Below are 18,566 nucleotides of genomic sequence, written 5' to 3' on the forward strand. Positions count from 1 at the left end.
TGTGTGGTCGGCTCAAGTCAATGCACTTTTACATTAGGGTGGTTCGAGCCGGCCCCTTGCTATCAGCAACATCGGTCGAGCGCTTCAGCCACCACGCCGGACTGAGTACTAAGAACTAGAAAAAAACAGTCTAAATATATGTAAAATAACAATTCATTTGAGAAAAAAAAGATTATTATTGATTCCAGTGGCAGGATGCCTCCAAGTTCCGGTGGTCCACGTCTTAGTTTCCTAGCTAATGAAAGAATAAAAGGAAGAAATACTAATGAAAAAGGTATGGTTGCACATTTCAGAGCACATTTATTGATAAAAAATTTCAAAATTCAGTAAAAAATTCATGTTTAAAAAAAAATCAAAAATTTAATTTAGGAGCGACATACTCCTGAGAGCATCCATCCAAAAATTGTGCTTTGCGCGATAAAGGGACCAAACGTGTTTGGGAGCATACCCGGCAGTACGATGTCTGGGTATACGTCGGCTCCCAGTACTAAGCGAATCGGTGTAGACGTATAAAAGTTTGGATCCGCTAATCGTATGTGCGTATACGCTGTCGCTACTGATGGATCGACGCTACTAGTGGGGCTAACACGGACGTAATTGTTTATCATTGTGGCGTGGATAGCCAACCTGGTGTTCTGGCCGTGTTTTCCCCTCAGACGCAGTAGACAGCCACGTTGGGTTCCGAAATTTGAAACGTCAAGCCTGAGTTTTACCGCTAAATCTGTTGCAATTATAGAAGTCGGAGAGCATACGTCGATTAACGCGCGTATAAGGTGCAGCCGTCCACGAGCTTCTATTTTTACCACGACCGTCGGAGCTTGGGTTTCGCGTGCGAGTCGCCCCGCTCGAAATGCGATGGATAGCTGGCGAGGCCTCGTCTCCAGTCTACCCTGATCGCGATTGGGCCTGTTTGACTCCTCTCGCTTTTGCCGCAGGCGGAAAGGCCTAGTTTCCGCTCTACGGTTCTGCCGGGCTGTTGACCGCGGTCGGAAAGGCCGTGTTTCCGATCCACGTTCTCGGCGTCGTTCGTGTGCTAACAGGGGTCGGAAAGGCCGAGTTTCCGATCCCCTGGTTATAGTCGGGAGGGGAGTCCCAGATTCCGGTGTGGATTCTGCTGGTTCATCTTGTGGGCGGAGCGGCCTGGTTTCATCTGCGTGGTCGGACGCGTTGATAGATAACGCGCGTTCGGACTCGTCCTCACTAGCAACTTGCTCGCTCCATGGGCGTGTATCAATCGGCTGAAGGGGTTCGGATTCGTCATCCATGTGCAGCGTTGTGTGGTGTTTTTCGCGGCACCGACGACATCTTTCTTCGCTCGTGCACTCGTCAGACCGATGCATCATGGACAGGCAGTTTCCGCAGAAGCGACCAATCAGTGCCTCCCTCAGTCTCTCTTCGGGAGTTTTACCGCGGAATGATGGGCAGAGCCGTATCGGATGCATACCTTGGCATAACCGGCACGCTAGAGCAAAGCGGTTTGATTGTTGCTCGGCCTTCTTTCTCATTGAGGTGGAGCGAGTCATCGTTGATGTCTGAAATCATTATTTTTTCCCTTTTGTGTATATTTGGCTATATAGATATACGTACTTGTATATATATGTATATTATGGTTGGGTGGCGAGTAGCAAAGAAACTTAATTATATGTGGTTATTGCAAATTTCGTATATTTTATGGTACGGGTGGTCTCATATATCACTGTCTTGTGATAGTGTATAGTGTGCATAATCTTGCATGAGTTTTGCATAAAGTGTGTGGGGCACCTCATGTTTATACATCGACACACGGTTATCGACTTTGATTTCTGTGCTCGCATCGGTGAGCTGTCATTTTGTTAATTTGTGTAATTACATGGCCTGCCACCCAAAACAAAAGTAAGTAAGTAAGGGCAACCAAAAAAATCGCAGATAGCAAGTGGGCTGGAACGTTTGATAATTTGATTTAAAGTATCTAAAAATATGCATAGTATTTGTTGATGAGCCTTGTAAACAATAAATTATAGGCCCGGAGCAAATCGGCAATGCAAACTAATCACATGATAAACATTTAGACGACAAACACTGCCTTTCACAAAAACAACAAAACTGCTGCAGATTGCCCTAGTGTCATTGATAACCCCTGGCACCCAAGTGGATGCTTGATTTTAATTCCATGCTCAAGCAGCAGATAACTAATGCGGCACTAGTTGGAGCAGGTAATTGTTGATAAGGCATGACAAAGAGGGCAATTCATGCAAAAAATTTAAAGTTTTGGTGCAGTATACAGTACCGGTTCGATCACAGCAAGGCGCGGAGCGTGCTTAATATAGGCTGTATTTTATTTAACAATCATAATCTAAGAAAAATGGCCACAACCGTTCGGAACCCATTGAAGAGAGTTTTGCGGCAGCGCATGAAGACCGAGGTCATACCATCTATAAGCGCCGAGTCAATAGCTCGACAATCGAGGGCCATTTACGAAAGGTGATCGCCTCTGAGACCTTTCGTCAAGCGAAAGATGTTAGCATATATCTAAGCACTGGCAATGAAGTAGATACACTACCTTTGCTACGTGAGCTCTTCAATCAGCAGAAAAATGTTTTTGTGCCCACGTACAGCGGCAAGCTTATGGAAATGGTGCGCGTCAAAGATTGGGCGGACTACGAGGCGCTGCCGCTTACCAAATGGAATATAAAGCAACCTAGTGCAAAGGAGGGACGTGAGAATTCGCTAACAAATGGTCGCGGCATTGATCTGTTCTTGATGCCCGGTGTTGCATTTACGCTAAGAAGAAACCAGTATTAATGGCTTTGGCATTCCCTGAACAAATCGTAGGCGAAAGCACTTTGCCGCTAGATCCACATGACGTGCGACTTACAACTGTAATTACGGAGTAATGAGCGCACTGAATTTAGTTGTACATTTTTGTAAATAGTATATATGTACACAGAGATTCACGTTTACTTATGTGTGTTTAAATGTACTTTTATATTCTTAATAAAAAGTTAAGTTAACTTAAATTAACAAAAAGGGGGCCGGCATGTTTTGTTTTCGTATTGCACCGAACTCTTGAAGTAATAAACGAAATGAAATAGTAACGTGCATTATAGTTTATTTTCGTACACAGGTGCTTATATACATATGTGCTTGGGAGTATCACAACTTAATGCTTTATTTGAAAATTACTAAGTTGGAGGGCCCTTCAAAATTTAATAACTCATGATTTTATTAAAAAGGAAAAGCTTATTTAATACGCTTTGCTTTGTCTCGAGCAAATCTAAGTAGTTCGCCGGTATCGAGTTGCATAGTAGATTTTCAGTTTACCGATCGTAGGGGAATTGAAATTTACGTTCTTGTATTAGAGATGTGCTGAGTCCACACATATGAGTATTCATACCTACTCGGTACCTATTTAAAAGTATCCAATACTTTCGACACTCGGTGTAGGACTATTAAACAACTTCTAACAAAAGCGCACGACAGCCAAACGTATGGAATAAATTTTTAGAGATAAAGCTCATTAGCGAACTTTGAGGCGATGTCTTACAAATTCCAATTGGAATAAATAAATGAATATATATATATATATATATATATATATATTATTATTATTTTTTTTTTTTTATTAAGGGGCTATGTACGGAATTCTTTGTGAATACTGAGTCCACAGCGCCTTCAGGGAGTACAGAACAAAAAATAAATAACTGAAAGTCATTCGTTGTCGAAATTCCAGAGAACGCTTCATTTTTATGTGAACCTTTATTATTCTTTGGGTTCCGAAATTGTGCAACAAGTGATTTAAGTGCACTTATATTACTACTAAGGTATATTGCATTGAATCGGTATCGGTTACCAACACCGAAACTTTGGGTACCGAGTATAGGGGTAACTCTGCACATCACTATTTTTAAAAATGACACTTTCATTGATGGCAATTGCAGCCCATATCAGAATTTCCTGAATGGCACGAGTGATTCCGATGCGGTAAGTTGCGTATTTTTCTCATAGTATTTTAATGTGATATTTTTTACCTTCTACTTTTAGCTTTCTTTGGAGATATTCCACCCAAAACCCTCATTCATCCAAGTACGGCATATTTACAACTCGCAATCGAGTTCCCCTGAAGGATGAATGAGGAATTATAGTATGCTGAATGGAAGTGCGTGGCTCTTGGGAACTTCTAATATGCAGGCGATACACGCAGCACAAATTCCTCTCGGAAAAAGGCAACCATTATTGTTGAAGTATCGTGAAATATGAATTAATATAATATGAATCTTTTATGTAAACCCTATTATCTTACTAATATCTTTTCGTTTACATTTCAGATGATGCTGGATTTAGCTAAAAAGTGTTTGCAACATAGCGCACAACAAATCACATGCACTTGGCCAAAACTTTTGTATCGATTATGCGAATTTGAAGTCTTGCAGGATCTGTATCGCACAGATTATGACATACATGCGCGTGTTTATTCATCATTACTCCATGGTTATGAGTTGTATTTAAAACAGTTTACATCGAATCAAAAGGGTTTAATTTCTGCAACAACGAGGGTTATGAACAACGCCAAGGAAAGCGAATACTGGGTGCTGTCTGGTAATTTTTCCCGGAATATCGTGAGTACTATAACCTTCTTTATTATTATGACTGCTTTTACACAGTTCAAGTATTGAATTCCATTCTGCTCGCATGTGGAAGAGAGGGGGTGAGAACAAAAGGGACGAGTACACATGCGTCTGTACCGTCAAGTCGTTTCAACTTTCTTGCTTTGCTTTTGGCATTTTCGTTGCTTCCCATTTAACGAACCAAAAACTTGAATTCAACAGAATTGAAACGTGTAAAAGCAAATAGAAAACACACAAGAGAATGAGCAAGAATTGCTTTCAAGTACCTGAATCATGTAAATCGGGTGTAATGACGAAAGTCCATAAACATCCCTTGCGGTGATATGTAGGAGAGCGCTGCATGAATGCATTCAAACGGCGTATGAATTATTCATATACAAAACGAATGAATGATTTTAGCTTACAATTTTTTTTTTTTTTTTTTTTTAATCTGAGTGAATAGCTGTTCAGATTAGAGCTCTAGATATCCGGGTATCGAGCAATGCGAGTAGCTCGATACTCGCTCGAAACTCGTTCATTGCTCAACTGCTCAAATGTTTGTTCAAAATTTTCGAGTTTTAACAAAAGAAAATTTGTAAATTGTATTTGTCAGCGGCTTTCTAATTCATGTTAAATAAATTATATTATTAAATACCAATGTAACAATCTTTGCATTATATATCAATAATTTGAAAAATTTAAAAAGTTGCTACCAAAAATGTCAATATAATAAAAAAAACATTGCTCAAATTACTCGAAAAAACTCGAATTGCTCGAGCTCATGCTCGAAAATTTTCGAGTAATGAGCATTGAACAAGTGTGCGAGTACTCGCTGCTCATATACCCGGGCTGTTTGAAAATGTGCGAACAAAATCGAGAGCTCTAGTTCAGATATATGTGTCGACAAAGTGAAAATAAATTGAATTGATATAAATGTCAACTTTTTGTATGAATATCCAGAAATATTTTTTCTTCGTACATGTGTACAAACATACATATGTATGTATGTATGTATTGCTGCGCTCCTATTACATACGAGAAAACTTGTGTGCCGAAATGAGTTTGAATGATTTAAATGTTTTCCATTCATTCAGTCACATTCTTCCATTTAAAGGTAGACAATTTAAAACGAAATGTATATTCATAACTTACAAAATTCCAAACGCTGAGTGTTTTGTAAGTGAAGTAAAATATTCAAATGTACTGTACTCTGTTTGGCTAGAAGTTTGAATGAATTCATGCAGCCCATATACATATTATGTAGGTAATTCTTCGATATAAAGATTGCGACACAATTGTATTAATTTCGCAAGGTTAGAAGGAATAAAAACATGTAGGTAACTTACCGCTCCTCCCAACCTTTTTACACGAAAGCTCCTAATAAGATATATTTTAAATAAAATTAAAGGAATCTTGAATATTTTTTTGAATTTGGTGGACGTAGTATATTATGTTCGCGCAAACTCCAATCGTTTATAATGATTTCCTGGGGTACGTGTGTATGTGTATACATATCAAAAGTAAGTATGCATTGTAACGTTAATTTTAGCGTTTACCAAAATAAACCAATCATTTCTGTTGTAACAATTCAGTTTTTTATCATTTAGGTAATTATCAAAATAATTCTATTCTGGTTTTTAACGAAAAGAAACGAAATTATATTGATAAGTTATTTTTGCGCATCAACAAAACGAAATCGATTCATATAGTTTGGTGAGCATCTCTGGTCAAAAGTGTTAATTGTGGGGCTAGTTTTATATAACTATGAAATGGGGAATTCACTTGAGCCGAGTTCCCGGGCAACTGCCAGCTGAAGGCAATTGCGTGATGTGAACGGCATTTCAACAAATCACTCCCAGTGAAGTTGGTCGGCTACCAACTTTCGTTAAACTTTTTATTCAGACTATCGCCCGTGAAGATTGACTCATGAAAACTCCCGATAAGACTACTTCCTCTTACTTTCCGTTGGTTCGTTTGTTAACAGTTTAAACTCGACAATGCGAACGATTGATATTCACTAAGGAATGCTGAGGTTTTCACGCGAAACTCAGTATTCAAAGTTTTTGAATAAGAGTGATTTGCAATAAGGTGCATTCTAAAGAAAAAGGCATCGAGTTATAACTTATAATAAATAAACTTGAATATTATAAGTTTGATTGTCGAGACTAGACTGGAGCTTTACTTTATGAGACATATATATATATATATATATGCGGTTTGCATGCGTTATTTTCAAGATACCTGCCGTGAGAGCAGTACTGATTTATATTCGTATGATAAAGTGGACTGTATTATGTTGCGAATTGTGGTTGTGGAATAAGTTAGGCTTTTATGAAATGGAGTCGTTACTTGGTTGCGATTCGCTGTGTTGTTGATCACAGGGGGGTAGTAGAACCAGCTTGACTACAGGTCTACTAACCTGTCCTCTTTCAGTCATGAGATCCACTACTCTTGCCCTATTGTCTGCACCTAGATGGACGTTAACTACCCTTCCAAGTCTCCATTCGTTTGGCGGCAGGTTATCTTCTTTGATGATCACGAGGTCTCCAATTTTCATATTGGCTTGCGGATATCTCCATTTGTTGCGTTTCTGCAATTCCGTGAGATATTCACTTTTCCACCGTTTGCAAAACGTGTGGTGTAAAGCCTTGAGCCTCTGCCATCGATTTACAATCGAGGCACGATTTTCATCAGCGTCTATTTCTGGTGGAGCTAGTATGTGTCCACCGATTAAGAAGTGGCCTGGAGTCAGTGGCTCCAGGTCTCCTGGTTGACTTGATGAGGGACTCAGGGGTCGAGAGTTGAAACAGGATTCAACTCTGCATAATAGGGTTGTAAATTCCTCAAACGTGTATTTGTGGTTGGAAGCAATTTTCGTAAAGTGGCTTTTAAAACTTTTAACTCCCGCTTCCCACAGTCCGCCCATGTGGGGAGCTGAGGCGGGAATGAAGTGCCACGAAAGCATTTGGTGAGCGTATTTCGCCAAAGTGTTATCGCGGGCGTCTTTTAAAAAGGCTTTTGTTTCGGCTCTCAGAGCTCTAGAAGCTCCCACAAAATTGGTGCCATTGTCGGAATAGATATTTTTTGGACAGCCTCGTCGTGCGATGAACCTGGCAAATGCTGCTAAAAACGACTGAGTGCTCAAGTCCGAAGTGGCTTCCAAATGGATTGCCTTTGTTGCGAAGCATACAAATAGGCAGACATATCCCTTTGACATGCGACAACCTCGGCCACTATAACTTTTAATGTCAAATGGCCCTGCGAAGTCGACTCCCGCATTTGTAAACGCTCGTGAAAATGTCGTTCTTTCCTTGGGAAGAATTCCCATTAACTGAGTTTCCGCGCGTTTGCGATAAATCGTGCAAGCCTTACAGTTATGAATTGTGGACCTAATCAAGTTTTTGACCCTAGGTATCCAGTACTGTGTTCGGATCAAGCGCAGCATGAGCTGATTCTCTCCATGCAGGGAAACTTTGTGAATAAACTGAACTATGAGACGGGACAAGGTGCAATTATAAGGCAGGATGATTGGGTGACGCTCGTTGTAGGGGAGATCACGAGATGCTCCCAGCCGTCCACCTGTTCTCATTATACCGTCTTTGTCGATGAATGGGGTAAGGGGCAATACTTCACTTTTAGAACCTACTGATTTTCCTGATACTAATGCTGAATATTCCTCACCATAATGCTGCTTCTGGCAAACTAGTACTAAGCGTTGGGTCGTTGCTTTAATTTCATCAGCTGAAATTAAACAAGATTTCGCTTGAAATGAAGCTTTGGTATTTGGACGGGTTCTTTAGGAGAATCTCATTACGTATGATAGCACTCTCAAAGCTCTTGGAAATTCAGAAAACCTATCAAGAATATCAGTCTTACTATCCATTGTTGTTATATGAACTTGTACCCTTTTTTCTTCAACGGTTGTGTTATAGTCCTTTCCTTGAGTGGGCCATTTTGAGTGGTCTTCTTGAAGCCAAGAAGGGCCCTCCCACCACAGGGAATTGTTTATTAATTCTTGCGCCGTAAGTCCTCTGCTGGCTAAATCTGAGGGGTTTGACGTTGAGTCCACATGACGCCAGTTTTCTCTTCCCACCTTCTCAATTATTTTGGTCACTCGATGGGCTACAAATGTCGACCATGAGCATGGCGGCTTGCGTATCCAGGCAAGCACGATGGTCGAATCCGTCCACATCTGAGTTGTAAGATGGGCTAAGTTCAGATTATCCGAAATCGATTCCAAAGTTTCAGACAACAGGACCGCTCCACAGAGTTCTAGGCGTGGTAAGGAAATTGTTTTACCTGGTGCTACCCTAGTTTTTGATAGTAGCAGGTTGATGAACACTTTGCTGCTTATTTTGACACGCAAGTAAATAGATGCTGCGTAAGCCTTCTCTGAGGCGTCGCAAAATCCGTGAATTTCGATCTCGGCCACAGGGGAAAAGTGTACCCAACGTGGAATACGAATTCTTTCGATACTGTCGTAGCTTTCCCTAAAATTTTTCCAGCGGTCTAGGGTCGTAGGTGACACGATTTCGTCCCACCCTGTTCCTTCCAACCAGATATTCTGTATTAAAATTTTCGCAGTAATTACCACTGGTGCCCTAGAGGGTCGAATAATTTGGCAATAGCCGATAGTATTTGCCTTTTAGTATATCTAACCTGTTCCTCTATTGGCTTGGCTGTAAAGTAAAAATTGTCAGAGTGGGCATTCCACCTGATACCCAAAGCTTTGACTGTGCTAGTGTCTTCAAAGTCCAAGAAGTCTTCTTTCAGTAGATGGGATTTTGGTATTCCCTTTAATATTTCATTGCAATTGGACGTCCATTTCCTCAAGGGGAACCCAGCAGACTGCAATGCACTTGTTATTTCGGTTTTTGCTTTGATAGCAGCTTCGATGGTGTGACCGCCAGCTAAAACATCGTCAACATACATGTAATTCCTTAATATGTCCGACGCCATGGGGTGTGACTGTTCTACATCGTCAGCTAATTGGAGCAGGGTTCTAATCGCGAGGTAAGGGGCGCAATTGACCCCGAAAGTCACCGTATTAAGTTCAAAAAGACTTAATTGGTTCTGTTGGGCTTGTGCGGAAAACTATTCGTTGATACTTGTTATCGGTAGGATTAAGTAAAACCTGGCGATACATCTTTTCGATGTCGCTATTAAACACATATTTATAGAATGTCCACCGAAGTATTAAGATGGTGAGGTCATTTTGCAGGACTGGACCAGGATGAAGCACATCATTGAGACTCACCCCATTAGCTGTCGGACACGACGCATTGAACACCACCCGTACTTTGGTGGTGGTGCTCTCTTCCTTCCGGACGGCATGATGAGGTAAAAAATTATTTTCACACTCATCAGTTTGAATATGGCTGGAAATTCGCGTCATATGTCCTAAAGTTTCGTACTCGGACAGTACCCTATTATACTCCGTTTGTAGGAGTGGGTCCTTTGCTAGACGCGTCTCATTGCGAAAAAATTGAGAGCAAGCGCTCTTGAGAGAGGGTCCTAACCGCACGCTCCCTGGAAAATCCATTTTGAATGGCAACGATACTGTACATTTTCCATCTTTGTTCCTTTTAGTTGTGCGTTTGTACAGGTCCTCGCAGTAAACTTCCTCTCTGTTGTATGTATGGTTCTTTGGGATGTCCTCTAATTCCCAAAAAGACGCTAATTGTTTATCTAGAGTGACTTCGTTGAAGAATGAAACGCATTTATTCGTTGGCCCTGTTGCCTCAGTTTGACCGGTTAGTATCCAGCCGAATACAGTCTCTTGCGCAAGCAGGGTACCTAAAACATTCTTCTGTATGCCACTCAATATTATTTGGGCATAAATATCGCCGCCTAGTACAAGATCAACTTGCTCAATTATGAAGAATCTCTTGTCAGCTAATACTAAATCCGGAAACGCTTGCTTTGTCATAGCATTGATCTGGCAAGTCGGCAGATTTCCTGTAAGCTGTGGTAGAACCAGGACAGTGGTATCTATTTTTATTAAAGGGTCAATCGGTGACCGCAACTGTATTAAACACGCTTCTTTGACTTGGGCTGAAACGGTGTTGTTGATGCCTGACACCTGAGCATTCAAACTTTTGGATGGTAGGTTAATTCGGCGTTTAAGTCTTTCTGTTATGAATGAACATTCCGAACCGGAGTCTATTAGTGCACGGGCTGAAAAATTAGTATTATTGAAGAAGATATTGACACGTGCCGTTCCCAATAGGACTCCCTTGTTCGTGTTGGCAAAACAGGAGTTAACGTTTTTAACCGGACTCCTATTTCCTTTTTCAGAGTTGCGTCTGGCCTGGGCTTGCGCAGAAGTTGACGGCGTGTCATCTGAAAAATTTGGTTGTTGCCTTTGGTTCATGGCTGCTTTTGGCTGAGCTGCTTGATTATGCAGGAGCGTGTGGTGCCTTTGGTGACAGGTGCTGCAGTTAAATGAGCATGTACACCTTGACACAGTATGTCCAAAGGATAAGCAGTTCAAGCAGCCACGATTCTCCTTAATGAAGGCTATTCTGTTTGACACCGTGAGTTCGAGAAATTTGTGGCATTTCGATAATTTGTGGTTACTGCTTTTGCAGAATACGCACATGGTTTTGGCTACAGAAGCTTGAAATGCGCCAAGTCTTTTTTGCGGCGTTTCATTTGTATGCCTACTATTGTGGGGCTTTGGGGTTTTGGTATGTTTAATACCTGTTATGCCCGAGACGGTTTCAAGAGTTTGGAATCTGTTGGACAGAAATTTGTCCATATCCTCCCACTTGGATATTTCCGTCTTGTTCTCGATCGTTTGTTCCCACAATGCTAAGGTACTTTCTGGCAACTTCGTTGAGCAGAGATAAGTAAATATTGCATCCCAGTTTGATATGTCAATTTTATGGCTTTTTAATGATGAGATGCAATTATTTATATCTCGCTGTAGTTTCTTAATCGAGATTCCGCACTCGTTTTCTACCGACTTTAAATTAAAAAGAATTTGTAACTGGGAGTTTACGAGAATACGTTTGTTCTCGTACCTATCAGTTAAATTTTTCCATGCAGTGGCAAATCCCTCGTTAGTAAGTGGGCATTTTTGTACGATATCTTTGGCCTCCCCCTGTGTTTTTTGGTTGAGGTGGAATAATTTCTCAACCGGGGTAAGGCGCTTATTCAGTATATATATGGCCGTAAACATGTCTCGGAATGTTGGCCAAGAGAGGTAGTCGCCTTTGAACACGTCCGTATCGCACGGGGGCAGATGTATATTGTGTTCCTGGACAGACACGCCCTCTGTATCTTTTTCGCCCTTGACTAACTTTGCCTGGAAATCTGACATGTTCGACATGCAGCGCAAATAAACAGAATAGGAGCTCTTATACCTAGGTTTAACCGTAGAGACTCCTTTAGCGTCTAACGTGTCGGAATGCACTAATTCTTCGTAAGCTGTTTTTACCTTTCTCCATATTGCCTTAAGTTCCTCTTGCTGAAGAGTGAGGGTATATTTTGTGTGGTCAATTTGGGCCTTGTCATTATAGTCGGCCTCAAATTCTGCCACAGCATCAGTCAATTTTATGAATTTATCCATTTTGTTTATCAGAACAAAAAATTTTGCAAACTGACAGGTATTATTTAGTACAGAAAAAACCACTGAAGACCAAGATTCAAGTACGACTTCACTGGAGAAAAATGCTTAGAGACCACCACAATCCCAGATTTTAACACAAGAATTTCTAGTGTACCTTCACACGTATCAAGATATATTCTTTTATTTGTAATAATATATATATGTATGTACGTTTTAATGGTTATACGTATGTATGTATCTTTAAGTATATATATATATTTTACTTTTTTCTTATGATTGCAGAATCTAAAAACTCGCCACCCAACTCTCAATTGTAATTGAATTATTAGTCTACTTATTCCGAAGTGACTTCTTATTTGTCCAATATTGTATGCCGCACGCGAATAGTGATTTTGTGGATGAAAATTTAAAGTGAACTCAAAATTGCCAACCAAATTAATAACAAGTGAGGTTAGAATCAAACTCCGTGATGTGTTAGTGTTGATGTACATACATACATGTGCATATGTGCGTAAAGAATTGAAAATGCAACTCGAACTAAATACAATAAACGTGATGAAAGCCAAAAATCATCGAATTGAATATGTATTTTGAACATATTGGAAAATAATTTTGAGCCCCGAAACTTAGTGAAAAAAGTGTGTTGCAGTGTTGTTTAAAAGAATAATTACACAAACAACTCACGTGAAAAGTTTTTACTAAAATCGCTGTCGCGCGCACTGGTGTTTGTCTTGCATACCCGTATGTATGTATGTACCTATGCTCACAAGTTTTGTTTAATGTTTTGACAAATTATATTAATAATTGAAATTCACTGTTCACGATTTTCCACAAAACCACTATCGGTTATTACTGGCTTTTAAGTGCGCGAATTTTTCGATATTTATCGCGTTTTCACCAATAATACATAAAATAATGTGCTTGAAACGACAACCACGTACCTTTGTAATTAGTTTTTAAACTTTTGGTGACTTGTGCTGTTTGCTGGAAAGATTTGCGCCTTTATGTGTCGCTGTGTTGGTAGGGTTTCTGATGAGCTGGTGGTAATATGAGCGCTTTTGCGTTGTTGCCGCACCGTGTATATCGGTCCTTTGGCTCCTTATTATTTTGTACGGACAGACGTCTGCTCGATCCGTGTCTAATCTGGGGCGTGCTTCCGTGACCTTTTAATTATATATATAAATGATGGTTACTTTGAATTCCGCCGTAGTTGGACCATGAACGATCGGTGAACCAGTGGGTCGCAACTCCCGCAGTGGCACCAATGTCAAATGAAAAAAGAAAATGAAATGAAACACAACCAAGTGTATTAGTGGATAATAGCTTTGAATTTCAATTGGCTTTATTATCAAATAACTCAGTGGGTGTACAATATAATTACCTTTTAATATGTATCGCTGCGTGATGGCTGAAGTCGTCCGGTCTCCTTGATAGCTCGAATGAAGTGAAAAGGTCCCGCTTTGACAAAGTTAAGTTTACCCGCCGGCAGCCAACTGCGCGGAGGGCAAACTTAACGAAATTCTATTACAACGGGAAATAATACATTTATTGCTAACGGCGTAGCAATAAAGGTAGGCCGTATATATGCCTGAGTATGTTTGTGTGGTCGGCTCAAGTCAATGCACTTTTACATTAGGGTGGTTCGATCTTTAAATCATTTGGTTTTGCATGAAGGCCTAAACATCTTTTGAAATTTTTATCCTTTAGTATCCTTGTATATATTAATAAGATTTAAATTAAACTAAGATTCTTCAAAACTCATTCAAAATTAAAAATCTTGAAGGATAATATTTTTAAAGGACATTTTTGACATGTTCCAGAAGGATAATTGAAAACAAAAGTTATAGTTAATCTTGCTTCGAATTCTTCTTTCATTTGATACCCATATCCCCATGTTTTGTGTAAACTTTTGAAAATATATTATAATTTATGGGCCTTTGGAAAAAATCCTGACTGTCAGGTCAAAAACCAAAAACGCAGATTTACTAAATATTATGTCCTAATACTCTAGGGAGTATAGTAATACCGTCTTATAAAGAAGTACAATGAGTAAATTAGCAAAACACGCGAACTGCAACAAGCTTATTCTGATAACTTTGACTGCAAGTCGGTACGGGTTGCCGTGGTTAGAATTGCATAAAATTTTATTCGGATATTTTTTTAAGATAACACCAATGAAATGAGGGGGTATGCGTAAAAAAAAACAATGTTGGTTTTTTGGGACAGTCTAATATATATATATATTTCAAGATCCACTGATCGGATCTAAACCAGATTAGTATGGGACCACCTCTGAGACACTACCTTTCCGATGCAATTATCGAAATCCGTTGACGTGGTCCAAAGTTATGCGGTAACATACGTAAAAAAAAAATATTCCGACGAACTGATAACCTCCTCCTTTTTTGGAAGTCGGTTAAAAATGCTCTGCCGAGGCTGCCCACCTCTGCTCTAGAGTGTTAACTAAAGCAGTATCTTTACAGATGCAGTGGCTTAAAACAATCCGATTTGGGAATTTTATAAGCGTAAATATCAGGGACCGTAACAGTTACAACTTTTATTAAAAAAATCGCTCTTAAACAATTCTTTTTTGACTTTTATTTAATTACTCTTTAAATAACCGTTATTTCTGACTTTTATTCTATAAATCTAAAATAAGGATTCTTTTTGATTTTTATCTAAATAATCTGCAAATAACAGTTATTTTTGATTTTTAAATTATATGTCTTAAATAACAGTTATCGAAGACTTTTATTTACAAGTCATAAATAAAAATCAGTCACTGACCTTTATTTTTTTAATCATACTTATAAGTCATTTATAGAAGTCGTAGTAAACTTTTGTTTTCCAACACCTGCTTAACTGCGAAAAATGTTAATGACTTTTATACGAATGATTTAAAAAATAGAAGTCGGTGACTGATTTATATTGATGACTTTTAAAAGTAAAAGCCACTGAAGGATTTTTATTGATGAGTGTTATAAATAAAAGTCTTCAATAACTGTTATCTAAGACATAATACAAAAAAATAAAAAACAATTGTTATTTTGGACTTAAAATATAAAAATCAAAAATGATTGTTATTTTTTTTAATTTTGCATAAATTTGCAAATAAAGATTTATTTTCAAATTTGACTTAGTCGTAGAACATTTCCTTCATAGTGAATTTTTCCATGACAGTTTTCATCAATAACTGTTATGCTCGGTCCCTGCTAAATATAATGGGTGTGTGCTCCACTGCGTAAAAGTACTGATTTCTTCAAGCTATGTAATTTTTACTGTAAAAAGTTCGGGTTCAGTTCGGTTTCGGCCGAACTTCAAGAAAAAAGCCGAGTGTTCGATTCGGGTTCGGCCAAAAATTCGAAGTCGTGCATTCGTCATTTTCTTAAAAAAAAAAAAAACACACTTAATTTAAAAATTTCTAATTTGTGCCGTGAGCGACTCATTTAAACAAAATTATCATGGAGCTTATTTCTGACATATCTTCCATGAATCAGAACTCGATCGATGGTAATAATTAGGGCAACCCAAAATATGCTCCTAAAAACAAATTTTAAGCGCCTAAAATATGCCAATAAATTCTAAATATATGCTCCACAAAATGCTTTTAAAATCATTATAAGCCATAAGATATGCTTTTAAATTTCGTTTATGTAGTATGTGCATGTCCAAAAATATCTTTAACTTTACTTGCAGCACCTAAAATGTTCTAAATTTCATAAAAGTGTATATACATAAATATTTATGTTTAATAATTCATATTTATTAAATTTGTTTTTAAAACATACTATGTATGAAAGTACATGGAATCTAATTCGCAAATTGTTTCACATAGGAATTCATACTGTGCATGTTTGTAGATACATACATATGTACCCTGCAGCGGAAAGTACTAGTCGGGAGTTTTGGAGTCGAATACCGGTACCTCGCAAATCTACCACCCATGCTTTCTGCTGTCGCATTTAACATGGAGTTGTCCTAGGAGGTGACAATTGACTCCCTCTACGTAACTTTGCCCTGGTACTTGTAGTAGTAATACGTAGCCTGTAACCGAACCACGTTTTGTATCTCGCTGCGTAACCTGGTACTAGTAATAATAAAGGTTTCCATAACAAAACACAGTTACTTGCGTTTGATGAAATCTTTGTTAATTGCTTGCCAATCGAAATTATATCGGCGCGCCGTGGCGAGTCAGCGTCGGGACAACTCATCTGTCAAGAGCGAAACATATAAATATGTAGTATTATCCATGATAAAAATATAGTAAGGTAGAACCGCTGAGAGTCACTTTTAAAATTCTTGACGTTTCCAAACAATTTAATTTTTAAATTTACTCACAAACTCACACACACATTTTCATTTTCCATCTCAAGCAACAACAATTTCGAACAATTTCAATTTTTTATTTTCACTTTTATATGATTTTAAAATGTTGGCAAACTTCAAAAAAAAAATCATGGCCGACAAATTGAGAGAACGGTTTTACCTTGCTATGTTTACTATATTGTTATTATTTCAGAAATTTTTATTATTAGTTCTAAACCTAACAACGCAGCACAAAGTAGCCGCAAATATGCATTTACTGCAAAATATGCTGAAATATGCATTTATTGCAAAACATGCTAATATATTCTCTAGGAAATAATCTCAAACTTTATATTTTTTGGAAAAACATTTAAGCATTTCATCAGCGTGTTGCTAAGATGCCTGACAAAAAACTAAACTCTGACTATTTTAAGCGTACGCGGCGGCCATTATGAATTCGCCATTTCGAATTTCGAAATTCAACTTTTGGCTAGCGACAGGAGTGACTGAATGGAGTCGAAATATTTTAGGGGAATTAATGAGGTGGGCCAAACTTTACGATTTGCTTAGGGAAACAGGGAAACATTTTCTTTGGCTAAGACATCTTATGTAATACAGTATTTTTAGTTTTATCACATTTTTCATATCTCTGACCTTGCAGAGAACCTTACTATCGCTACGACCCAACCGCAGCTGCGACAGCTGCAGCGGCGGCAACACCACGAGCTATGGGTCCTCCGGGAGCGTATCCGCCACGTCACCGGGCTCCACATCCGCTGCAGCAACAGTCTCAATATCCAACGTACCAACCAACACCGGATAACATATATGGACTCACAGGCACTGACCAGCACAGCTTGGGAATGGGTGACTTAAGTGGTTGGGGTGCAGCTTCAAGTCAGACTGGTGCGTATCCAGCCTCTGGTATGGGTGCTTACGGCCATCCTCAAGTGCCACCGCCCACACAACAACGGCAGCCTACTTTACAGCCAAGGTAGGATCCTTTTTATCTACATATATATATTTTTGGACAAAATAGTGCAAAGTTCAAAATGATAGAGAGTATTCACGGTTTAAATTTAAAGTTAAAAGGTGGCAACTTTAACAAGATAACACACTCGAACTGTGAGCAACCCTTCACACATGTGTTTCAAATTGTCAATAAAACAAATGTAGTCAGATATATATTTAATAATCTTTCAAATTGCGCCCACCTTATGTTTTTCTGATTTCGCATCTTATTTAATATCTACACATCCAGCGCGTGGCGAGGCCGCCTAGTAAATAAATAAATATAAGCGGCAAACAATATCATTTTGTATTTTGCACCTATTATCTTGTCAATAAGTGTGTATAAAAACTTTACATACATTCCTACATATTATTTCGATTTAATCCTAAGCGAAAAAATATAAATTTTACAAGAAATTTTTTTTATTTCTCCCTTAATTTATTTGGATTTAGGAGGACAACAGTCATATTAAATGCCAGCTTTTTATTAGGACTATTAGTTTTTTGCATATCTTATAGCATTTTCTTTTCTCAATGCAAATGTTATCTCAATGTATGGCAACATTATGTAAATGTTCCCCTACGCCCTATAAAAAGTTTGCATTTTGCGTACGAAAGTTTATGATTCCACTTTATTCGGAATTAATTTAATTAATTTTAATAAAACTGTACAATTCACTTCCATTATACCTAACGTTCGTTTTCGGTCAAAAAACAGTATATGGTATGGTACAAATAATACCAGGTATTCCTTTATTGTACACCCCCGAGACAAAATGATATGTCTAACAAAAGCCATTTATTCATGGAAATCAAAATTCCTCACTTTGTCCAAAAATTAAAAAAAAGACAAAAGAGATGCACAACAACAATATTCTAGCTTCACGTGTCTAAAAAGCACCGCTGATCTTTGATTAAAAATAACAAAAAATCAAAAAAAAAAAAAAAATAACCAAAAATCAAAGCGAATTCTTAGCCTATTGAAACTTGCACGTTAATAAGCTACAAAACTGCATACTTGGAATTTGTATAAAAATTATGAATACAAAGTTCGTTGCAGATTTTTTTTTTTTAATTTTCCAACACAGTTTGCA

General features: G+C 38.5%; 1 protein-coding gene and 1 pseudogene across 5 annotated transcripts in view; both read left to right on the top strand.

Moving 5' to 3' along the window:
• The window catches only part of LOC118749585, a 119,185-nt gene extending 101,047 nt beyond the window's left edge, over positions 1-18,138 (top strand). For all 5 annotated transcript variants that reach the window (XM_036484394.1, XM_036484393.1, XM_036484395.1 and 2 more), the window contains 3 exons: positions 17,123-17,455; positions 17,926-17,966; positions 18,038-18,138. In XM_036484394.1, the coding sequence (XP_036340287.1) occupies positions 17,123-17,455; positions 17,926-17,966; positions 18,038-18,123 (460 nt within the window). In that variant the 3' untranslated portion in view covers positions 18,124-18,138. The remainder of the gene's footprint in view (positions 1-17,122; positions 17,456-17,925; positions 17,967-18,037) is intronic.
• On the top strand, positions 1,696-2,943 carry LOC118749584 (annotated as a pseudogene).
• Positions 18,139-18,566: the final 428 nt, after the last annotated feature.

Source organism: Rhagoletis pomonella, unplaced genomic scaffold, assembly GCF_013731165.1.
Source record: "Rhagoletis pomonella isolate Grant_MI unplaced genomic scaffold, Rhpom_1.0 Rhpom_scaffold_00021, whole genome shotgun sequence".
Taxonomy (NCBI): domain Eukaryota; kingdom Metazoa; phylum Arthropoda; class Insecta; order Diptera; family Tephritidae; genus Rhagoletis; species Rhagoletis pomonella.